Below are 27,290 nucleotides of genomic sequence, written 5' to 3'. Positions count from 1 at the left end.
CCCTCGCATCCTGTCTTTGTTACAGGAATGGAATGCTTGGGATGATGGAACGCACGCACCTATACATGTATTGCTCTAAATTCTGAAGTCCACTGGATCAATTTTTTAGTACAGTTGAATTACATTGTAACTGTTCAATACAGTGGAGTTTATTGCCATAGCTCAAAAATAGACAAGACGTTTTAATAGTTGCTTAGGACAATGATTACCAAATATTATCTATCACTATACATCATTTATTGGTCCAAGCAGTTATTTATTGATTTACTACTTTTTCAATACATCCATGGTAGTTACAATCATAAACAAGTAACTTGTACAATGTATTATACTAAATAGCTACTGTTAAATACTTTATTTTAGCTGGAATTAATTTTCTTTGAATGGACTTTTTGGGTGTTTTATATGGAATTTATTTTCACTGATTCTTGATAAGTTTAATCTAAAGTATAGGGAAAAAGGAATATTCGCTGGATTTTATTTAAACTGAATTATTACTTCAGTGAAAATAGCAAAAATAAAGTATTCTGCAGTATGATAAACTTAATACATCCAATAAGAGTAAAAGGTACATCTACGAATTAAGGATTATACAACATAATTTTTGAAATTCTTCTGTTGGTGAAGTGGTTGCCTCTTCACCTTCCCATTTCAATGATATTACTGCCTTACAATCGTGTTTACTCAATGTCAATTCAAACAAGTACAGATATTCTGATGTGTCCTGAAAAAAAAAATCAAAGAAAGCTTAGAAAGAATGTGCTGAGAGTATTGGAGACACATTAAATATAATTCGAAATTACTTGGCTGAAAACTAATTATGCAAATCAGAAAATTAATATGAACAGATTTGAGTGTAAAACTAATGAGGTCTGCGCAATGTAACAGAAAATCTATGTTTCCAAGTTTAATTGAAATGTGATTAGAACCAAAAAATTATGAATTATTATGCTTATTAGGGAATTAATATGAACAGATTTTTACCCCAAACTAATTAGGTTTGTACATTGTCCTAGAGCATCTTTGTACTAAGTTTCATTGAAATGGAATAATTAGTACTTTAGATATCAGTGTGAAAGCTTAAAATTGGTTAATTATGCAAATTAGGTGATTAATATGCACAAATATTTACCAGAAACTCATTGGGTCTGCATAATTCTAGATTCATTGAAATGTGATGATTAGTACTTTAGATATCAGTAGAAAAGCTGAAAATTAATTATGCAAATTATTTATTAATATGCACAATTATTTGCCCTAAAACTAATCAGGTCTTTGCATAGTCCTAAAGGATCTATGTACCAAGTTTCATTGAAATGCGATGATTAGTACTTGAGATACCCGTGGAAAAGCTGAAAATTAACTAATTATGCAAATTAGGTGATTAATATGCACAAATATTTATCAAAAACAATCAATCTCTGCATAGTCCTCGAGTATGTAAGTACCAAGTTTCATTGAAATGTAATGCTCACTACTTATATCAAATGCTGAAAATTAATTAATTATGCAAATTAGGTAATTAATATGTACTGATATTACCATAAAAACTCTGGTCTGTGCAGTGTTATATGACATATATGTACCAAGTTTCATTGAAATGTGATGATTAGTACTTATATCAAATGCTGAAAATTAATTAATTATGCAAATTAGGTAATTAATATGTACTGATATTACCATAAAACTATCAGGTCTGTGCAGTGTCATATGACATCTATGTACCAAGTTTCATTGAAATGTGATGATTAGTACTTGAGATATCAGTGGAAAAACCGAAAATTGACTAATCATTATGCAAATTAGGTGATTAATATGCACAAATATTTATCGGAAACAATCAATCTCTGCATAGTCCTTGAGTATGTAAGTACCAAGTTTCATTGAAATGTAATGCTCACTACTTATATCAAATGCTGAAAATTAATTAATTATGCAAATTAGGTAATTAATATGTACTGATATTACCATAAAAACTATCAGGTCTGTGCAGTGTCATATGACATCTATGTACCAAGTTTCATTGAAATGTGATGATTAGTACTTATATCAAATGCTGAAAATTAATTATGCAAATTAGGTAATTAATATGTACTGATATTACCATAAAAACTATCAGGTCTGTGCAGTGTCATATGACATCTATGTACCAAGTTTCATTGAAATGTGATGATTAGTACTTATATCAAATGCTGAAAATTAATTATGCAAATTAGGTAATTAATATGTACTGATATTACCATAAAAACTATCAGGTCTGTGCAGTGTCATATGACATCTATGTACCAAGTTTCATTGAAATGTGATGATTAGTACTTGAGATATCAGTGGAAAAACCAAAAATTGACTAATCATTATGCAAATTAGGTAATTAGTATCCACGGATTATTACCAAAAACTAATCAAAACCTAGCATTAGTTCAGAGCATGTATGTACAAAGTTTCATCAAAATCCAATGAGTGGTTGTTTAGATATCAGTGGAACAATCATGGAACAGCAAAAATCAGCTAATTATCATGCAAATTAGGTAATTAATATGCACGGATTTTTACCAAAAACTAATCAAATCTGCGCACATGTTCAGAGCATCTATGTACCAAGTTTCATCAAAATCCAATGAGTGGTTCTTTAGATATCAGTGGAACAGTCATAGAACAGCTAAAAATTAGCTAATTATCATGCAAATTAGTATTCAACGAGCATGGATTTTTACCAAAACCTAATCAAATCTGCGCATTGGCCCAGAGCATCTATGCACCAAGTTTCATCAAAAACCGATGTATGGTTCTTGAGATAGCAGTGGAACAGTCGGACACACATACACACATACACACATACACACACACAGACACACTAACTGCAAAGACTCCCATTTTGTGCTTTGCACATGGGAGTCAAAAACACATAAAATTAATTAGGTCGTTAATGAATGGACATCCTGCTGTTACATGTGTGGGGCCCACATTTACTTGTAGTCAGTATAAGATCATAAACTGGTCCTTAGACAGGCTAAGTCTTCGTAAAATTATTTTTCTTAGCATCACTAAAAAATCTAGTATTCGTCATTAGTAGGTGAATAAATGACCAAAAAAAATTAATTTAGATAATACGAGTTCCAACTTCCTGGTTATTTTCTGTTTGTGTGAGCTCATTTGTATGTACCGGTAATTGAGCAGACTTACTTCTCACAATAAATTCCTGCCTGCACTCATCAGCACAGCTACACCAGCAAAAAAATTGATTAATCATTAACTGACTGCTGCTATATGACCCCAATTGCTCAGCAGTCCGAAGTATTAGGTTAATGTACAGCTAATAATAATTACAAGCTGGAGTTGTTCCATTTCCTACTTCTTTATTCGTGTAAATGACAGGCAAGATAGGAAACTCTAGTACTGAACTGAATCCCAGTAATAAAATACACTAAAATTAACCCAGATTATAATTCTACTGGTTACAAAGTCCTCTCAATATTTGATATCCACAGTCAGTGGATGACCATGACATTGATAATAAATAAAGCACACTGCTAATCTCAATACTAATTCTGATATTCACTGAATTTAGCCAGGATACCAGATTCTACTGGTTACCAACTCTTCACAATATTTCACATCCATAGTCAGTGGATGACCATGACATTGATAATAAATATAGCACACTGCTAATCTCAATACTAATTCTGATATTCACTAAATTTAGCCAGGATACCAGATTCTACTGGTTACCAACCCTTCACAATATTTCACATCCACAGTCAGTGGATGACCATGACATTGATAATAAATATAGCACACTGCTAATCTCAATACTAATTCTGATATTCACTGAATTTAGCCAGGATACCAGATTCTACTGGTTACCAACTCTTCACAATAGTTCACATCCACAGTCAGTGGATGACCATGACATTGATAATAAATATAGCACACTGCTAATCTCAATACTAATTCTGATATTCACTAAATTTAGCCAGGATACCAGATTCTACTGGTTACCAACTCTTCACAATATTTCACATCCATAGTCAGTGGATGACCATGACATTGATAATAAATATAGCACACTGCTAATCTCAATACTAATTCTGATATTCACTAAATTTAGCCAGGATACCAGATTCTACTGGTTACCAACTCTTCACAATATTTCACATCCATAGTTAGTGGATGACCATGACATTGATAATAAATATAGCACACTGCTAATCTCAATACTAATTCTGATATTCACTGAATTTAGCCAGAATACCAGATTCTACTGGTTACCAACTCTTCACAATATTTCACATCCATAGTCAGTGGATGACCATGACATTGATAATAAATATAGCACACTGCTAATCTCAATACTAATTCTGATATTCACTGAATTTAGCCAGGATACCAGATTCTACTGGTTACCAACTCTTCACAATATTTCACATCCATAGTCAGTGGATGACCATGACATTGATAATAAATATAGCACACTGCTAATCTCAATACTAATTCTGATATTCACTAAATTTAGCCAGGATACCAGATTCTACTGGTTACAAAGTCCTCTCAATATTTGATATCCACAGTCAGTGGATGACCATGACATTGATAATAAATAAAGCACACTGCTAATCTCAATACTAATTCTGATATTCACTGAATTTAGCCAGGATACCAGATTCTACTGGTTACCAACTCTTCACAATATTTCACATCCATAGTCAGTGGATGACCATGACATTGATAATAAATATAGCACACTGCTAATCTCAATACTAATTCTGATATTCACTAAATTTAGCCAGGATACCAGATTCTACTGGTTACCAACCCTTCACAATATTTCACATCCACAGTCAGTGGATGACCATGACATTGATAATAAATATAGCACACTGCTAATCTCAATACTAATTCTGATATTCACTGAATTTAGCCAGGATACCAGATTCTACTGGTTACCAACTCTTCACAATAGTTCACATCCACAGTCAGTGGATGACCATGACATTGATAATAAATATAGCACACTGCTAATCTCAATACTAATTCTGATATTCACTAAATTTAGCCAGGATACCAGATTCTACTGGTTACCAACTCTTCACAATATTTCACATCCATAGTCAGTGGATGACCATGACATTGATAATAAATATAGCACACTGCTAATCTCAATACTAATTCTGATATTCACTAAATTTAGCCAGGATACCAGATTCTACTGGTTACCAACTCTTCACAATATTTCACATCCATAGTCAATGGATGACCATGACATTGATAATAAATATAGCACACTGCTAATCTCAATACTAATTCTGATATTCACTAAATTTAGCCAGGATACCAGATTCTACTGGTTACCAACTCTTCACAATATTTCACATCCATAGTTAGTGGATGACCATGACATTGATAATAAATATAGCACACTGCTAATCTCAATACTAATTCTGATATTCACTGAATTTAGCCAGAATACCAGATTCTACTGGTTACCAACTCTTCACAATATTTCACATCCATAGTCAGTGGATGACCATGACATTGATAATAAATATAGCACACTGCTAATCTCAATACTAATTCTGATATTCACTAAATTTAGCCAGGATACCAGATTCTACTGGTTACTAACTCTTCACAATATTTCACATCCATAGTCAGCGGATGACCATGACATTGATAATAAATATAGCACACTGCTAATCTCAATACTAATTCTGATATTCACTAAATTTAGCCAGGATACCAGATTCTACTGGTTACCAACTCTTCACAATATTTCACATCCATAGTCAGTGGATGACCATGACATTGATAATAAATATAGCACACTGCTAATCTCAATACTAATTCTGATATTCACTAAATTTAGCCAGGATACCAGATTCTACTGGTTACCAACTCTTCACAATATTTCACATCCACAGTCAGTGGATGACCATGACATTGATAATAAATATAGCACACTGCTAATCTCAATACTAATTCTGATATTCACTAAATTTAGCCAGGATACCAGATTCTACTGGTTACCAACTCTTCACAATATTTCACATCCATAGTCAGTGGATGACCATGACATTGATAATAAATATAGCACACTGCTAATCTCAATACTAATTCTGATATTCACTAAATTTAGCCAGGATACCAGATTCTACTGGTTACCAACTCTTCACAATATTTCACATCCATAGTCAGTGGATGACCATGACATTGATAATAAATATAGCACACTGCTAATCTCAATACTAATTCTGATATTCACTAAATTTAGCCAGGATACCAGATTCTACTGGTTACCAACTCTTCACAATATTTCACATCCATAGTCAGTGGATGACCATGACATTGATAATAAATATAGCACACTGCTAATCTCAATACTAATTCTGATATTCACTAAATTTAGCCAGGATACCAGATTCTACTGGTTACCAACTCTTCACAATATTTCACATCCATAGTCAGTGGATGACCATGACATTGATAATAAATATAGCACACTGCTAATCTCAATACTAATTCTGATATTCACTAAATTTAGCCAGGATACCAGATTCTACTGGTTACCAACTCTTCACAATATTTCACATCCATAGTCAGTGGATGACCATGACATTGATAATAAATATAGCACACTGTTAATCTGCACCATATTTTTTTTTTCATTTGCTGTACATGCCAACTGATAGTTGCCACATCGACAAAATTAACTGTGTAATAAGCAAAACATTGGCAGAAAGTTCAAATTAAAGCAAACTTCAGTAATCAGCAAGAATGACAATATCCAGGATAACTAACATAGGTATATCAAGAAAGTTAAAAAACTGTCACTTTAACTGCTTGGTAATACAAAAGTCTTAGTATATATTACCATACCTGTGCATAGAAGAATGCTTTCCATGGGTCAGTCTCATACTGGCTTGTTGCCATAGTAACCACATTGTGATTGTTAAATCGTTGTTCAACTTCTATCGCTGTCAATGTTGATGGGACTGTAAATTCCAATATTTCACTGAAAGAGATGGAATATACTAAGAACAGACTAACTTAATGTAAGCAAAAATTATCCTAATTATACTGTAAAAGGATTAGTTATTCACTGGGTTTTAATTTTGCTTATTTCGCTGAATGGAAAATGTGCTATTTAAAATCAAAAACCAGTGAATATGTAAAATTTAGCATAGAACACATTATCTAAATGATAAAACTGTGAATTAAAATCCCACTGAATATGCCTGAAATGCTAAATCAGTGAAATTTAAACCCAGCGAAAATTAGTCATTTTACAGTAATAAATGCAACGCTATGATATAAAACATCCACCTAAATAAATGCAACGCTATGATATAAAACATCCACCTAAATAAATGCAATGCTATGATATAAAACATCCACCTAAATAAATGCAACGCTATGATATAAAACATCCACCTAAATAAATGCAACGCTATGATATAAAACATCCACCTTGCCGAACATCGCAGGCAGTTCAGGAGTGATAGAATTTTCAGCATTTCAAGATCAAAGATGAACTATATTACAAAATCAATATTTAATGTAAAGAATTTTCCATTAGGATTAGTACACCAGACTCTTGGGTTATGTCCTGTATCGCCATTAGCCCCTCCCCTCAACCGGAATTTATAGTATCATTATTTTACTCATGTTTACATCTGGCTGCATCTCAGTGAACTTCAAACATTACATACTTACTTGGTTAGTTGTATTTAGTGTGTACCCAAAGCAGAATTAAAACATCAGTGCATGAAATATTTATTTTAGTGAAGACAATGAATAACAAGGAATGGTGCAATGTTTCAGGTATCAATCAGTATAACTTGCGAATGCAGCAACTCTAAGTTAGGCCAGACTTTTATTATCCCTTGTTTTGCGAACCCGCCGAATAAACAGGAGCCGAAAATGAAATAAAAATAAAATTTTATTTCAGCGTAATTTCTCTCGCCCACCAACTTGTGAGTGGAAAAAATTGCTAAAAAAATTTATTTTTATCTTCCTTTTTTTTCTGCCCGCTGCCTTACAAATCCAAGTTGCATTTTCATGGGAGTATCATGATCAAAGTACTGAAGTCTCGCGCAGATCTATACTTTATGCGCGTTGGTTGACAGCGAATCTCAGCGTGCTGCTTGAGACTACTAGGCAAACATGGCGGCATGGTTTGTGGTGACACGCCGTGAATCTCGTAAAAAAAACAGAAATCCCTCATTAATGCTGAAAATTGGTGACATTGCCAACCAGGTTATACACGGAATGAAATTTTTATTTCATTTCTTCTCTCTGATCAATAATCTCACATACAATTCTTTGAGAATCGCACAAATCTAATGGAAAAAAAGAATTAATTTTATTTTTTTCCGCCCTCCTCAAAAAAATTGACTTATAAAAACTTGAGAAACAAGGAATAAAAAAAGTCTGGCCTTACTCAAAATTTAAAAACAAAACAACTATAATTACAATTATTTTCATAACATGGTGAACATAATAATGTAAAACATGTACATTTAGTATTATAACTATTTAATAAATGCTCCCTCACCTTGCAGAATTTGCAATCCATTTTCCTTCAAATGCCTCAGGTGTTAGTGTAAAACTATTTTTCATTTTTATTGTTTCCATGGCAACACAATCACCATCATCTATACTCAGTAAATTTGCTGTATTGATTTCCTTTTCTCTACATACAAGTGTTTCATTTTCTTGAACTTTTTCAGTAAACTGCTGCCTTTCTCTTAGTTTTATCTCCTTCCACTTTGCTTGGCCTTCAGTTCATAGAATACAATGGATACAAAATATGAGGAGAAATTGGCATTTATGGATCATGTATATCACTAAATTTTGACAACTGTCAAAAAAAGGTGTATAATAATCAGGTTATCAAAAAGAATACTATGAGGTTATTATGAGAATACTTCAAAGTATGCACGAAGACAGTACAGCTGGAGTATCAACGAGCAGCATTGGAATTCCTAATATGGTAGGATGAAAATACCCTGTAAAATACCGCAAAATTACGGCACGCTGTAACTTATAGCATTGCGGTGACAGATGTATAATAATACCATGTACGTACACACACACAGTATTTTTTATAATATTTAATACCATCAAGACATCTGTATTGATTTTGGCAGCAATATAATAATTTAATTCTTACCAAATAAAACAGAGAGGGAGCCAAAACATTGTATATGGTGTAAAGTATTGCATGGTTTTTCATCATCTTCTTTAACAGTACAAAGGGAAGAATTTATTATTTCTTTGGCCTGTAAAAAAAATGAATACAATGTTTCAATGCTGGGAATATAAATGCTGTCACTGCCAAAGAACAACATTGCCTGTTGATGCGCTGCCTGGTTTGTTATGTGAGTCTGGTATTAGTTATCTGATAGGAACTGGTTGGGTCAATTTAACTTCAAAACTCAAGGACACATAGAATAATAATAGAAGATGGTCTTACTTTTCAATATATTTTATCTAATCTTACAAACTGTCATTGTTAAAATTGCAAAATTATAAAAAAAAACTTTCTTACACGTCAGACAACAGCTGCTAATGAGGTATCATGTGTGGGTAAAGCTAGATTTATTGCCCTGGTCCTTCCATCCAGTTCTTATACATTCACTCTAGCCAATTATACTGCTGAAGTTTTATAGTTATTCAATCGTCTCATTCATTCTGAGGGGTGATTTAAATGTTGACTGTTTTCAGTCTAAAGTAACCCTATTCTATTTAGTCAGACGTACTCCCATCAAAAGGCATTGATCTAACCAGTTGCAATCTTGTAACTGTCTCCAGACACACACAGCAAAACAGTCAGCAACTTAACTGGCAATGCTTTTGTTTCAATTTACAAAACATTATGGCAGTAACAAAAAAAAGGATAACTATTGTACACAATGAGAAAAAACACATAATATATATTATCTAAATATGACGCTTAGTTTATTTTAGAAGTAATTCATTTCCATGGTAAGCTACTATTCATAATTATTTGTAATTACCAATGTTGCAACTATTATACACTGAATATACTGTAAAAATATGTCTTTTTCACGAGCATGTCTTTTTAGCAAATTTAGCGAGAGAACTGATTCGCTAATTCAAGATGTCGCTAATGACTTTATTATAAATTCAAAATGGCCAAGGCTTGGAGATTTGTATACAGTAATCCGGAACATAAAAATCTGCGGCACTTCCTAATTACACTTGACAGTTTTGCTTTGTTTTTATGGACGTGATAACTGCGCATTTGTTTTGGCACGCGACAGACAAGTATTGTGAAAACAGGAAATCAACAATGACAAGAGAGATTTGCTAAATCAACATTTAGCTATTACGTCATTTTACTACAATTTGCTAAAATTGCATGTCGCTTTTTCAACATGTTTTACAGTAATAAAAATGTATAGCAATTATGATAAATTGCCAGTGTAAGTCGTATACAAACCTTATTGATGTCCTCGTGCAGTAGTCTGTAATACATACTAGCACGGTCTCCAACTTCTACATTGTTCTCTACTTCTACAAACAAAACAATCAACATTTGATGTCATCATATATAATACAACATTTCATAATAAATTTTATAATGAAATAAAATGCATTGTTACAGCGGTTCAGACAGTCAGTAACCAAGATAGCCAGTGCAAAGATGCAAAATACTTTGGTGTTCGTTTTGGTGTTCGTTTTGGTGGACTTAACGACAAGCATCCTGTCTGAGATTAACTATTTCTTAGTGGTGGTCAACATGATATATGGTATTCAATAACTATTCTTCCTGTCTTATGTATCTGATTTTTGTGATTGTATTATAAATTACAGTGGGTGCAAAGTTGCAAAAAGATGTGTATCCCTCACTCAGTAAGTCAATGGTACATACAGAAAGTCTCAGAAGTATTAGGGCAGCCAATTTGCAAACTCGCTAGCGAATTGGCTAACTGCTTGGGTTTTGACTAAACAGTTGGCTTTCGAATCTGGCTGGCACCGACTCGTGATCGCGTCCACTCTGGGTAAGTCTATATTGCATTAGAGAACATAGTATGTTTTTGCGTAGCCTGGTACATGTCTGGATTCCCCTAAATGATTTGATTTGCAAGGCGTGATAATGTGAAAGTTTCCCTGGTCAGCCTGAGAATGGCCAGAGTCAGCTGGCGTACAAGTGATAATATGATAAATGCGATTAATCCACTGATATTTTACTATATGGGGGTAGCCATCTTGAACACTGATGGAAACTAAATAAAGGGAGAAGTTGAGAAACAGTTTCCTATAAATCAGTGAGAAAATAAATTCAAACAATTCGTTGGGGTAACATTAAACCAACCACTAATACAATTCAACTTCATTCATTGTTTTTGCCTGGAAAATCCATTGTATACGAACACCTCATTACACGAAGAAAATAGAACCCTGTTCCCCGGTATATTTGAAAGTGAAATTGCCATCCAACTAAAGTATGACGACCTTCCCCTACTGTTATATAGATTCACCCAGAGTGGCCACAGGACGGCGCCAGTGAGATTCGAAAGCCAACCGTCCAGTAAAAACCAAAGCAGTTAGCCAATTCGCTAGCGAGTTTACAAATTGGCCGTTCCAATATTTCTGAGACTTGCTGTAGAAAATATAAACTGATTTGAATCGCATGATCTGTTCTGTCATTTTTAGTAATTTGTAAAACATGCGAGAACTGATAGTGTAAAAGGAATCTGCTTGATACCATGTTGTATGTTACCTTTCTACAGAATGATCTATATTGTGGGCGTGTCAAAGGAATAACACTGTCAAGTCCAGATAGGGCAAAAACCGCAGCGTTTTGCAAAGTTGCAAGCTGTCAAACTATTTGACTATTCAAATAACTTGCTTCTCACCTATACAATGCTCCAAGAGTTTGCCCAGCATATCTTGACATTCTGCAGGTCGTTTAAAGAATAATTTAGTGGTGGCAGTTATTAAATGCAACTTCACCAGGTTGCTGTGTTCTTCACTGATGTTGTCAATCATGTCTTCCAGTATATATGGACTATCAGATAAAGACTAAAAGGAAAATTAAAAATATCAGTTAATTAATTAATCTTGTTGTCATTTATCAGTGGGTTGAATATTACAAGAAGAAGAAATTGGAAACAAAAAATGCATGATAGTAATCAAAATAACGTACAATTTGTTGTCCATGGGAAAAGTGCTGAATAAAGGTAACCTGCATCTCATGAATGACCACCACTACAATATAAGTTTTAACTTTAAGAATTAAAATTAAATAGACCCATTGTGGAAGTAATCTGAGTTCTTGCAACTTTAAAAACTATATGGTCACAAGGTATCAAGAAAAACTGGTGATTGTATCAAGACGCCCTCAATGGCAACTAGAATACACTATCATGTCCAACACCGAGGGCGTCATGCACTTTCTTTAAAAAAGTCTAATAATTAATGTACAGTATTTAATAAAATTAGAATCCCAGGCTTATTTTCTTTTCATAGCAATTTTTTCTGCTTAATTTTATTAATTAGAACCCAGGAAAATACATTGTTTAATAAAATACATCTGTGAAAATAAATACAAATATTATCACGAAAATGGGCAGATCAGCTAACACACGCAGGGTTTTCTCAGAAAATGCTCAGTAGGATGTAAAATTGTATGGTATACCACACAGATTAAGAAATGTAAGAGTCTAAACATGTCATTTAGAATATAAATATGACTGAATTAGCTGCTTGTCACCTTTTAGAGGAAACACTACAATATAATTATAATTACTACCTGTCCATAGTGTCCTATTAACCATATCATAGCTGCTTTACCGTTACTATTGTCCAATATAGACACACATTCTGGGATTTGCTCCATCACATCACTGATGAAACACGCATTTCGTTCATATAGAAATAAACCTGAAAACAAAAATATTGACGAAAATAGTATTGCAAGTGTATATATATATATAATGGATTTGGCTACAAATCCATCTTCTTTGTATTCAATTCGCATGAAGACTTATAAGTACTTGTGAGTTGATATATCCTAGTTACATACCTTGTAGTGTTATATGTACTTGTGAGTTGATATATCCTAGTTACATACCTTGTAGTGTTATATGTACTTGTGAGTTGATATATCCTAGTTACATACCTTGTAGTGTTATATGTACTTGTGAAGTGATATATCCTAGTTACATCTCTTGTAGTGTTATAAGTACTTGTGAAGTGATATATCCTAGTTACATACATTGTAGTGCTATAAGTACTTGTGAAGTGATATATCCTAGTTACATCTCTTGTAGTGTTATAAGTACTTGTGAAGTGATATATCCTAGTTACATACATTGTAGTGCTATAAGTACTTGTGAAGTGATATATCCTAGTTATATACCTTGTAGTGTTATGAGTACTTGTGAAGTGATATATCCTAGTTACATATCTTGTAGTGGTATAAGTACTTGTGAAGTGATATATCCTAGTTACATACCTTGTAGTGTTATAAGTACTTGTGAAGTGATATATCCTAGTTACATATCTTGTAGTGTTATAAGTACTTGTGAAGTGATATATCCTAGTTACATACCTTGTAGTGTTATAAGTACTTGTGAAGTGATATATCCTAACTGCAGTGACAATAAATGAATCAAAGTCTTCATACATAATTGTGAACAGAGTGGTTTATATTTGACAATGTCACCCAATGCTGTGATGGACTTTTCAGCTAAACTCACAGATACATCTGTACAATACGCACTGCAAAAATAATAATCAGGTAGCAATTATCAATTATAAATTAATAAAATTTATTATATTTGCTCTATTAGTACCGGTAGTGTTCATACTTTCATACAAAGCTGTGTCCATCAAGTCATATTTTAATAATTCAGTACACAATTAATACAACTGTCCAGAATTCAACATTAATGTTGCTCTCTGTTGAACATTTTCATTAATATTTATAGAAAAACATTTCAAGCAAAGGCTTTTTTTTCACTGACCTAAGTTCATTGACAATATTTTGTACATTATCTTCACAGCAGACTAATGATAACAACTCTATCTTCTTATGCTTCAGGTATGAGGGATCATTGTATCTGCAAATAAGCAAAATGTATTCATTAGCTTTGTTATATTATTAACTGATCAACTTTGATATTACTTGGCAATCAACTTTGTTTTAACACTAGACTACAAACGTTGCTGTAACTTATATGTAAATGTTGTTACCTTGTTATCAACAAATAATTATCTTTTCTGCTCTGCATAGAGCCAATCAGCCAATTTGACAATAACCGATCATCTATCAGCCTATTTGACAATAACCAATCATCTATCAGTCTGTTTAACAATAACCAATCATCTATCAGCCTATTTGACAATAACCAATCACCTATCAGCCTATTTAACAATAACCAATCATCTATCAGCCTATTTGACAATAACCAATCATCTATCAGCCTATTTGACAGTAACCAATCATCTATCAGCCTATTTAACAATAACCAATCATCTATTAGCCTATTTGACAGTAACCAATCATCTATCAGCCTATTTGACTATAACCAATCATCTATCAGCCTATTTAACAATAACCAATCATATATCAGTCTATTGACAATAACCAATCATATATCAGCCTATTTAACAATAACCAATCATCTATCAATCTATTGACAATAACCAATCATCTATCAGTCTATTTAACAATAACCAATCATCTATCAGTCTATTTAACAATAACCAATCATCTATCAGCCTATTTGACAATAACCAATCATCTATCAGCCTATTTAACAATAACCAATCATCTATTAGCCTATTTGACAGTAACCAATCATCTATCAGCCTATTTGACAATAACCAATCATCTATCAGCCTATTTAACAATAACCAATCATCTATCAGCCTATTGACAATAACCAATCATATATCAGCCTATTTAACAATAACCAATCATCTATCAGCCTATTGACAATAACCAATCATCTATCAGTCTATTTAACAATAACCAATCATCTATCAGCCTATTTAACAATAACCAATCATATATCAGTCTATTGACAATAACCAATCATATATCAGCCTATTTAACAATAACCAATCATCTATCAGCCTATTTGACAATAACTAATCATCTATCAGCCTATCTGACAATGACCAATCATCTATCAGCCTATTTGACAATAACCAATCATCTATCAGCCTATTTAACAATAACCAATCATCTATTAGCCTATTTGACAGTAACCAATCATCTATCAGCCTATTTGACAATAACCAATCATCTATCAGCCTATTTAACAATAACCAATCATATATCAGTCTATTGACAATAACCAATCATATATCAGCCTATTTAACAATAACCAATCATCTATCAATCTATTGACAATAACCAATCATCTATCAGCCTATTTAACAATAACCAATCATATATCAGTCTATTGACAATAACCAATCATCTATCAGCCTATTTAACAATAACCAATCATATATCAGTCTATTGACAATAACCAATCATCTATCAGCCTATTTAACAATAACCAATCATCTATCAGTCTATTGACAATAACCAATCATCTATTAGCCTATTTGACAATAACCAATCATCTATCAGCCTATTTAACAATAACCAATCATCTATCAGTCTATTGACAATAACCAATCATCTATCAGTCTATTTAACAATAACCAATCATCTATCAGCCTATTTGACAATAACTAATCATCTATCAGCCTATTTAACAATAACCAATCATCTATCAGTCTATTTGACAATAACTAATCATCTATCAGCCTATCTGACAATGACCAATCATCTATCAGCCTATTTGACAATAACTAATCATCTATCAGCCTATCTGACAATAACCAATCATCTATCAGCCTATTTGACAATAACTAATCATCTATCAGCCTATCTGACAATGACCAATCATCTATCAGCCTATTTGACAATAACCAATCATCTATCAGCCTATCTGACAATAACCAATCATCTATCAGCCTATTTGACAATAACTAATCATCTATCAGCCTTTTTGACAATAACCAATCATCTATCAGCCTATTTGACAATAACTAATCATCTATCAGCCTATCTGACAATGACCAACCATCATCACTTACCGACAGAAGAATTTCTTGTAAGCTGTATTGAATAAATCAGGAGCTTTTTTAACCAATAATTGTGCATGACATAATGATGTATATGCTAATTCTGAATTGCTACTTGTAACTAAGTTGAGCAGTGGTCCTGTCAAATGAGAAACACAAAGTTTCAATTATCATGCATACATCAGTCATCAAGAATAATCTGCAACTGACCTTTCCTGTGCAAATCACATCAATAAGTGATTTCCGTACAATTGCGAGATCTCGCGAGATGCATGAAAGACGCGCGTCAAACGTCTGCCGCATTGACCGGCCAATCTTCGACAGAGGAATATTGCTTCCGAATACCCTTACTTAATCGAAATTGCCTATCATCAAATGTGTACAGCACATTATTAAGCATGGAAATGTCCCCAAAATACTTTCGCGTTTGTCGAATCCCATGCGATGTTTGATGCCACTACGACGCTATGACTTTTGTTTGTCCTGTTTTTACGTTCGATTTCACGCATAACGTGTGATTCTCGCAGTGAACGGAAAATGGTCTATTAGCAATGATGTCAAAATCACATAGATAAGTGAAATCAAAGAGATAAATGCATTGCATACATGCAGTAGTAGTGATTGTTTTTCTATTATGAATGACAACAGATCAAAACAATGTTGATGTGTTTCATGCACCAATTTTCGTCAGGATATATGAGTGATACAAATAATTTTACTTCATGTTCACACCTCAAACTAAACACTGTAAACTGTTGAATTTTTGGCGATTTAACTTTTTCACCACCACAATTATTTTGCAAAATTTTTTTTCTGAACTTTTTTTTTATTCTTCAATATTTTTTAAAATGAACCCTAAATTTGGGTCACTTTTCAGTTTTTACTTGAAAAATTTGTCTATTTTTTTCCCAATCTTCTGAAGAATAATGCAAACTATTTTGTGAATTTGTGATGAAAAGAGGGAACTAGGGGTGAAAGGGGGTAATAACGGAATTCATGAGGACAACATTTCTAAAAGTAATTTTTTCACCAACAAACAATTTCCTGATTTTTACCGATTTGTGAAAATTTGTTTCTCTTGAATTAAAGAGGTTCACATTCAGTATATTGTTTATTACCTGTAACCTGCTTAAAGACTTGTAAATGTATATCTTCCATGTCTTTTGTTAAATGTAATAGTAGTTTGATTGCACTGCTGGATACTGCACTATTACGGTGTTTTAAGCAACCATCTATTAGATTCTATTAGCAAAACAATTACATAGTAATAATTACATTAGTATTTATCAATCCCGATTCATCTTATGTTCAACGATCAATGGCTAGCCATTTTATTTTCACTACGCATGTCTTCCATTTCCCACAACTGAGATCTTGTTACATAATTTATAATTGGAATGTCCAGTGTATTCTGTAGCCCAATGAGGCTGGTACTGACACCATTACTACATAGTACACAACTTTACAAGAAGGCAGCAATCACCAAAGTTCAGCTGGATTTTCTGAACTCTATTGTCTGTGAATGTTTTTGAAAGTAAACTTCACTTATATCAATTGCGGGCATGAAATAAAAATATTCAAGCCCAAATATGGTCATTTGAGCAAAAAAAAAGACATAGCATCATATAGCACAAAAGCCAACACCATATTTGCATAATTACAAGCGAATAAAAAATGTTGCTTAGTTTGACTATATACACACATTGCCATGCATACATGTGCGACAAATAGAATATGGTATTTTTATTTCTATATAGCCATCTCTGCAGCCTAATAGCCTTACCATAATGTCAAATGCCTCATCTTGTGTTGGCTCATATTTTAGCAATAAATCCAATATTTTGCTTCGTCCCCATTCAGTAAATTCAGATAATCTGAAAAAAAAATTTTCTTCAATTGAATGTTGTTACAGTATTAATTCTTTACTTCAGCCACAGTACTCAAATTACTATAATCATGGAGCTCAATTATTCACATTTTTCCACTTGTTATTATGGTCTAGAGCAGCAACAGTATGAATCAGAAGACAGAAAATCACAAAACATTGAATTGAAAGGTTATCAGGAATATACCATTCCTTAGCGACCAATTGCTTCTGCAACGTAAATGGATGTTATTGACACTGTTCACCTCACAGCATCCTTAATGTTTAGATCTGTGATCATTGTCATTAGAAGTACTGTTTTATTAGAGATTTACTACACAAAGAAAGAGTTTTCTACTTGTTGCCATTGTATACTCCCATTTTGACAACACAGAAACATTTCGTCATTAGCGAGTGCGAGTTCTTTTAAGAGTAATTAACATACCTATTAAGAAGATAATGAGCAATATTTTTGTTGATAACAATACCGCCATCTGGTTGTAATATTTCATCCAATACAGATAAACAATTGGTGACAACTATGGTGTCTGAGTCACGTAGCATATTATACAGTTTATCAACAACATTATGTCCTGAAATAGAAACAAGCTGTTGTATTACACATACAGTCCTTATGAATTGTCAAACATCAAACAGAACACTAACCAATTTTTTTGATGAATTGGTAAAGTGGTTGAGCAAATACAGAAAATATGTGGAAAGAAATACTAGTATACCGTAGTCTTAAGTCCATCAGTATTACTGTAAAGTATTGAATTTTCACATAAAATGTATTTTCGCTGAAGGGATGAAAATAATTTTTTTCCCTATGCTTTACATTCAACTCACCAAAAACAGTGAAAATAAACTTCCCACAAAACAGTCAAAATGTCTTTTCAGTGAAAATTAATACTGTAAAATACTTTATTTTCGCTTGGAATTAATTTTCGCTATTTTTCGCCGAAGGAGTGATTCAGTAAAAATAAAATCCAGCGAATTTACCTTTTCCCCCATATTTTACATTCAACTCACGAAAAATCAGTGAAAATAAATTCCACACAAAATACCTAAAAAGTCTTTTCAGCGAAAATTAATTCCAGTGAAAATAAATTATTTCACAGTACATAGCTAAAATAAAGTATTTTACAGTACATTGTATGTTATTGAGTGCATGAGTTCATACCTTTATGATGAATATGCATAACACAGAGGGTTTCGCCAATGACTATAAGGCATGTTGAGCTCAGCTTCACCTTTGTTGACAACTCACTTCAAAGGGTTTATGAGTGAATAACTATCGATACATGAAATACATACCTGTAATTATATTTGGTGCAATATTCCATATTTTAAGACAGCCAATGACAGCAACTCTTCTCACATATGCACTGCTATCCTCTAATCCCGTTAATAAACACTGTTCTGTATATTCTACTAACATGGGTAATCTGGTAAATTTATTTTAAAACAGTCATGAGACATTTACCGTTGGTGTTGTATACAAAAGTATAACAGCAGGAATGTATAAGTAGGTGTTTTGTGGAGATTTTCTTATTGAAATTTCTCTGGATGTTGTAAAATTAGAACAACCTACTTTGTTTTCAAAATATTGTCAAGATACTAGTAGACTTTGTCTACAGTACCAACCGACTATAAACGAAAGTCTGCATGTAATCAACAATATTTTGAAACAAAGGGTAGGTAATCAGTTTAATTAATATTCAGAGCAATCTCAAAAAAACAAAACTTTGGCAAAACTTTGGTGGTTTGCATTGTGAATTTTGTAACAAATTTGAATGTAATCGATCATGCTTGAAAAATAGAACCTGATATAGTTCTAATAAAAGTTCTATCACAATTAGATTTAAAATCAGCAAGTTACCTGATTGAAGTCATAGTTCGTAAGGCTAATCCTCTGATCATTGGATTAGGATCACTGCAATCCTTACGTAATGTATTAACTGCCAGCAAAGCTAAGTCAGATTTCAGTTCCGCATAGGTAGACATGTATAGATAGACCAGTTTCTTCTGCACAATGTCACTGGTAGCAGCAGTCTGCCAAGTACAAGTGAAACTAAAAGCAAATATCCTGAATTCTGCCAAATTAATAGCATGATGTGTCACAGGACTACTTATCAATTCCCAAAAGTTACATGTAACAGTGCAAAGAACAGTTAAAATGGATAAACAACTGTAAATTTAATGTAACCCGGATATTCACAGACAATCCATAGCTTCTGCACACCTGGCATCTTAATTGACATTTTTATTAAAGTTTTCAAAAGCATTTGACTTTCAGTCTGTGAACACCACCTTTTTTCCAAAAATCTTAGCAGTTCATCAGTTTTTTTGCTGAATGTGAAATCGAACAAAACACCTAAAATGTAGAACAATAGCTAACTATGAAGGCAATATGATCCTCTAATAATCATAGTACTGTATTTGCTCTATCAATATTACATGCACTACTATTGGTGATCTATTTACCATATTTAACTCATACAAACATACTGGGGGAGGTTAAAGGTTACAAAAGAAAATCATGAATACAAACTAATCAAATTACAATGGCTAAGAGTTTAAGGAAAAACCAAAAGCAGACGAAAAAAAAAAAATAACAAAAAATTAAAAAAAATAAAAATAAAATAAAATTCCTTTCATATTTGAGTGACATATACATTCAAAGCAGATCATGACCGAAATCTCAGACCACTTTCAGTGGTCTGATCCGAAATGCACCTGCATATGTACAACACATTGTATGATGTGTGTGAAGTGTGGTCTTGATCAGTTCAGGCATGCCTGAGATGTGGATCGAAAACTAAATTCTTTAAAACAAAATGGCCGCCAGTCGGCCATTTTGAACTTGATCCGAAGAAAAATTGGTGTGCATCAAGCTTATATTATGTTTAATATATGCACTAAATCTGAACAAAATCCATCCATGCATGACTGAGATCCAGTTCCGGAATTGTGAAAATACGTGATTTTGATGCATTTTCGGCCTTAAAATGGCCATCATTCATCTATTGTTAAGCGAATCATGAAACAAATGCACATATTCATTTGTGACATGATGTACCATGTGTGTGTGAAGTTTTGAACTTGATCAATCCAGACATGTCTCGGATACGAACAGTGGTCTGATCCGAAATGCACCTGCATATGTACAACACATTGTATGATGTGTGTGAAGTGTGGTCTTGATCAGTTCAGGCATGCCTGAGATATGGATCAAAAACTAAATTCTTTAAAACAAAATGGCCGCCGGTCGGCCATTTCAAACCCGATCCAAAAAAAAAAATGACGTGCATCAAGGTTCTATTATGTTTAATGTATGTATCAAATTTGAACAAAAACTGTCCATGCACAACTGAGATCCGGGTCCGGAATGGTGAAAATGTGCGATTTTGATGCATTTTCGGCCTTAAAATGGCGGCTATTCGGCTATCGTTAATCGGATCATGAAAAAAATGCATGTGCATATGTCCCATATAATGTGTGATGTATGAGTGAAGTTTGAACTTAATCGGTACATGCATGTTCAAGATACAGGTGATCACGGACGCACGGACGCACACAGGGCACACACGGGGACTAATAAAGTATTCTACAGTACTATAAGCAGAATATTAAAAAACAAAAACAATGAACACATAATAAGTCAAGGACTAAGTAAGTGCTGCTGTCTAATAACAAAGGTAATGTGATTGTAATAATTAAATACAGTAATATCACTACCAACCTTTATTATATGTGTAAACAGTTCAGACATATCAAATCCTTGTGTCATTAATGCTATTATTCTCTGTAGTAGTAGTCTACATTGTGTTGGGTCAGACTGAACAGAAGGACTACTCAGCTTCATTCTATAAAACACAATCATTTCAGGAAGTCAATGTACATTACATTCTCACTTTCAAACTGTCAATTACTGTAAATGCATTAATTATTAATTGGTATCTTGTAAAGATACTTTGGGATTCATATTTCCACAGACAAATTTGTGAATATGATCAAATATCAAAATAATGCAACAGAAAATGCTTTTTCAAACCTAAGAAATTCCCCAGACCTATTGGACCACCTGGGATTGTACCACAGACCTAAGAAATCCCCTAGGGTTATACCACAGACCTATGGTATCTCCTTGGGTTATACCACAGATCTATGGAATACCCCAAAATAAGACCACAGACTTAAGGAATCCCCTTAGGTTTTACCACAGACTCATGGGATCCCCCAGTTATACCTCAGATATATGGTACCCCATTGGGTTATACCACAGACCTAGGGGATAACCCAGGATTAGACCATAGACTTAAGGGATCCTCTTGGATTATACCACAGACCTATGGGATCCCTTTGGGTTATACCACAGACCTATGGGATCCCCTTGGATTATACCACAGACCTATGGGATCCCCTTGGATTATACCACAGACCTATGGGATCCCTTGGTTTATACCACAGACCTATGGGATCCCCTTGGGTTATACCACAGACCTATGGGATCCCCTTGGATTATACCACTGACCTATGGGATCCCCTTGGATTATACCAGAGACCTATGGGATCCTCTTGGATTATACCACAGACCTATGGGATCCCCTTGGGTTATACCACAGACCTATGGGATCCCCTTGGATTATACCACAGACCTATGGGATCCCCTTGGGTTATACAACAGACCTATGGGATCCCTTGGGTTATACCACAGACCTATGGGATCCCCTTGGGTTATACCACAGACCTAGGGGATAACCCAGGATTAGACCATAGACTTAAGGGATCCTCTTGGATTATACCACAGACCTATGGGATCCCTTTGGGTTATACCACAGACCTATGGGATCCCCTTGGATTATACCACAGACCTATGGGATCCCCTTGGATTATACCACAGACCTATGGGATCCCTTGGTTTATACCACAGACCTATGGGATCCCCTTGGGTTATACCACAGACCTATGGGATCCCCTTGGATTATACCACTGACCTATGGGATCCCCTTGGATTATACCAGAGACCTATGGGATCCTCTTGGATTATACCACAGACCTATGGGATCCCCTTGGGTTATACCACAGACCTATGGGATCCCCTTGGATTATACCACAGACCTATGGGATCCCCTTGGGTTATACAACAGACCTATGGGATCCCTTGGGTTATACCACAGGCCTATGGGATCCCCTTGGGTTATACCACAGACCTATGGGATCCTCTTGAATTATACCACATACCTATGGGATTACTTTGGGTTATACCACCGACTTATGAGATCCTCTTGGGTTATACCACAGACCAAGGGAATAACCCAGGATTAGACCATAGACTTAAGGAATCCTCTTGGGTTATACCAGGACCTATAGGATCCCCTTTGATTATACAACAGACCTATGAGATCCCCTTGGGTTATACCACGGACCTTTGGGATCCCCTGGGGTTATACTATTTATTTATTTCTTTTTTATTATTATTATTCCTAATGTATTTTATTGTTCCTTATATCCTTATTGTATTCTAATCTAGATCCCAGAGGGGATACGATATCAATAAAGGTTGTTATTATTATTACCACAGATCTAGGAGATCCCCTTGAGTTATACCTTAACCCTATGGGTTCCCCTTTGGTTATACAACAGACCTAGGGGATAACCCTGGATTAGACCATATACTTAAGGGATCTTCTTGGATTATACCACAGACCTATGGGATCCCTTGGTTTATACCACAGACCTATGGGATCCCCTTGGGTTATACCACAGACCTATGGGATCCCCTTGGATTATACCACAGACCTATGGGATCCCCTTGGGTTATACAACAGACCTATGGGATCCCTTGGGTTATACCACAGACCTATGGGATCCCCTTGGGTTATACCACAGACCTATGGGATCCCCTTGGGTTATACGTACCACAGACCTAGGGGATAACCAAGGATTAGACCATAGACTTAGGGGATCCTCTTGGATTATACCACAGACCTATGGGATCCCATTGGGTTATACCACAGATATATGGTACCCCATTGGGTTAAACCACAGATCTATGGTATCCCCTTGCCAAGTTTATCAGCGACTGTTTCACTAAAAGAGAGAATTTCATGAAAAGCAATTTACCAGCTGCCTCAAAATAACACCAAAAAATATTTATATAATAGTATTTTCACAGTATTACTATTTATTTCTTTTTTATTATTATTATTACTTATGTATTTTATTGTTCCTTATATCCTTATTGTATTCTAATCTAGATCCCAGAAGGGATACGATATCAATAAAGGTTGTTATATTTACCACAGACGTAGGGGATAACCCAGGATTAGACCATAGACTTAAGGGATCCTCTTGGGTTATACCACAGACCTATGGGATCCCCAGCATTAGACCATGGAGATACAGGATCCCCTTGCGTTATCAGGGTTCCACTCCACTGGATTATAGTGATTTTGAGCAGACTGTATACATGTAACTTAATTATCATAACAATGAATACATTTTTTATACCAGAATTTTTTATATTTTTTATTATTTTTTAATTTCAACTGCTCACTCCTAAATTATTCAAATATAAATAAACAGTTTTTAGCTAAATATTAGTAATTTAAACAAGTCATTGTTAATGACACAGTCCCCGTCCACAATTTTGTGATCTGACATATCAATTTGATGCTGATGAAGTCATTGAGATTAGATTGAAACAATTAATAGGAGATGGATTTGTAAATAATTATGATTTAGTGCTTTTACACGAGAATTGAACATTGGGCAGTCATATTGAATCAAATTACAAAAATAATGTTCATGTTGATGTATCTATTGGTATACTGTCTTTGTACAAAATTTTAACAGAAATTTTCATTGATTTATGGGAAAGTAGGCATGGGTACCATGAAAAACAAAATGGCAACCAGTCAGCCATATTAGTTTGAATCACGGAAAAGAATGACGTGCGCCTATAACCCAATATGTATGATCATCATACCAACTTTGATCCTAATTGGCCTAGTCATCTCTGAGAAACAGCTCCGACCATGTAAAAATCACGATTTAGCACTTTTATATGAAAATTTGGCATTGGTCAGCCATACTGAATCGAATCACAAAAATAATGTTGATGCGCATCCCTTGCTATACTATCTTTGTACAAAATTTAAAGAGAAACGTTTATTGCATTCAGAAGAAAGTAGCATGGGTACCATGAAAAACAAAATGGCCGCCAGTCAGCCATATTTGTTTGAATCACGGAAAAGAATGACGTGCGCCTATAATCCAATATGTATTATCTACATATCAACTTTGATCTAAATTGGCCTAGTCATCTCTGAGAAACAGCTCCGGACATGTAAAAAATGACGATTTAACGCTTTTACAGGGAATTTGAGCGTCAGTCAGCCATATTGAATCAAATCACAAAAATAATGATAGTGTAAATGTATCTCTTGGTATACTATTTTTGTACAAAATTTAAACAGAAACGTTCATGGCATTCAAGAGAAAGTAGCATGGGTACCATGAAAGACAAAATGGCCGCCAGTCGGCCATATTTGTTTGAATCACGGAAAAAGTACGACGTGCACCTATAACCAAATATGTATGATCATCATACCATGTTTGATCCAAATTGGCCCAGTCATCTCTGAGAAACTGCTGCAGACACGTTTAGGTATCAGAAATAGCAAATTTTACATCCAAAATGGCCGCCAGTCAGCCATTTTTTTCTCCGATCATAAAGTAACTTGACGTGCATATGTAAGACATGTATTCATGTAAAGTTTGAATGAAATCCGTCAATGGGTGTCCGAGATATAGCTATGGACGTACAGACGGAAAGAACCCAAATTAATAGTACCGTTTTCGGACTTCGTTCGAACGGGGACTGAAAATATATACTTACTTTAAAGTCTGAATATCCGAGTTATTTTCTGTTGCAAAATAGGACGCCATTTCTCATATCTATAGAATCAATCATATACACTTTATATAACTCAAATATTATCTGCAATTCTGTAGCTCTTGGTTTCGCAGTTTTCTTTGTAGTTACTATAGTACAAGCCTATACAAGTTACCGGTACCATACTGGGTCGAACTGAAAAATTACCATTAATTGATCATTTCAGTCACAACTACATTTTGTATTAACTTTTGTTCAGTTGATAGACTTTAGGTTGCAAAACTACCTGTTACATTTTATAACCATAATTTTGTTACAGACATAGATATCTCTAGTATGCTCTTTCGTCTATATCTTTTTTGAGACTTTATGCCCTAGTCATTTGCAGGCCCTCCTCCGTAAGCCTGGAACATTTTCTGAATCATTAAATATTCATGCCAAGAATGGAAGGAAGTTTACAACAGAATTTTTTTTATCAAATAAACAGTAAACTGATTGCTGTTTTGCTATAGACCAACTTAAGGCCTTATTGTGTGTGTTTTTATATTAGGCCTTTGGCACTCACAGGCAGTTACATTACTGTTATATTTTTTAAACTGGAAAAAAATTTTAGCTTTTATTTTTCATTTTGTTTGACTGTTTTTTCGAGTTTAAAAAATGTGAGCTGGCTAGAGCTTTTATCCCTTGTCTATTTCTTACACTAGGTACCAGCCGATACCCACAGCGTACAGACGATTATACTAGTAGTTCCTGGGCTTCCTGTGGTAATAGTTTCTTGACTGACAATCACACAATAATTTTGCACCCTGGGGCAACTTTACCATCCATAAACATTTTCTTCGGTCCCGTGTATCAGGGATTGTACTGGAATTAAGCTGCAGTTGTTGTACTAACTACTATCCCGGTCAAGTCCCAGATTGGGGGATGGAGGCGACAAATGACTATGCATAAATATTTCCGGTTGGGTATTTCCCCTGCACCTAACTTTTTGACAACTTCAATGCAAGGAAATCTAGTTCTTTTGATTGTAGGTATGTATTTTTTCATTTAGTGTTCACTGTCGACCACTATATTATGACTTGCAACAAAATAACATCAATAACACGTCAGATTCGTAAAACGAGTGATGAAGGGGAAATTTTAAATTCATCAGTGAAATATAATCGTGGACGCCATTTGTTGGCATAGTACTTACCAGTTATTTTTTCATGTCAAATTCATAGTACGATACCGCATACAGCTACTTAAAAATGTGTTTGTATTCTACGTTTCTGCACATTGAAGTCGACGACAACAACATCATTCGCCTCCCATTTTGACAACAACGAGCCCCTCTAGGCGAGTCATTTTGGCACGGTTTAATAAATTTCTTTGATTAAAATCCAAATGGCATTTTTTAAATAATCTTAC

At 34.1% G+C, this 27,290-nt stretch overlaps 1 protein-coding gene across 2 annotated transcripts; it reads right to left on the bottom strand.

Moving 5' to 3' along the window:
* Nucleotides 1-119: 119 nt before the first annotated feature.
* LOC100378959 (AP-4 complex subunit beta-1-like) lies at nucleotides 120-27,210 on the bottom strand. 2 transcript variants are annotated; one of them, XM_085494788.1, is made up of 18 exons: nucleotides 27,076-27,210; nucleotides 25,884-25,942; nucleotides 21,723-21,846; nucleotides 19,860-20,032; nucleotides 19,295-19,425; nucleotides 18,423-18,570; nucleotides 17,897-17,987; nucleotides 17,232-17,355; nucleotides 16,126-16,252; nucleotides 13,995-14,090; nucleotides 13,580-13,749; nucleotides 12,779-12,909; nucleotides 11,883-12,048; nucleotides 10,463-10,536; nucleotides 9,170-9,278; nucleotides 8,552-8,774; nucleotides 6,874-7,009; nucleotides 120-724 (listed from the first exon to the last, which is right to left on the bottom strand). In XM_085494788.1, the coding sequence occupies exons 2-18, from the start codon at nucleotides 25,931-25,933 to the stop codon at nucleotides 575-577; spliced, it is 2,223 nt and encodes a 740-aa protein (XP_085350914.1). In that variant the 5' UTR covers nucleotides 25,934-25,942; nucleotides 27,076-27,210; the 3' UTR covers nucleotides 120-574. The 2 variants fall into 2 exon arrangements, with proteins under 2 accessions (XP_085350914.1, XP_085350915.1); XM_085494789.1 differs by lacking the exon at nucleotides 21,723-21,846.
* Nucleotides 27,211-27,290: the final 80 nt, after the last annotated feature.

This window comes from Saccoglossus kowalevskii, chromosome 21 (assembly GCF_978046115.1).
Source record: "Saccoglossus kowalevskii chromosome 21, keSacKowa6.1, whole genome shotgun sequence".
Lineage (NCBI taxonomy): Eukaryota > Metazoa > Hemichordata > Enteropneusta > Harrimaniidae > Saccoglossus > Saccoglossus kowalevskii.
The sequence above is the reverse complement of the archived record's forward strand: the minus strand, read 5'-3'. Positions and strand labels throughout refer to the sequence as shown.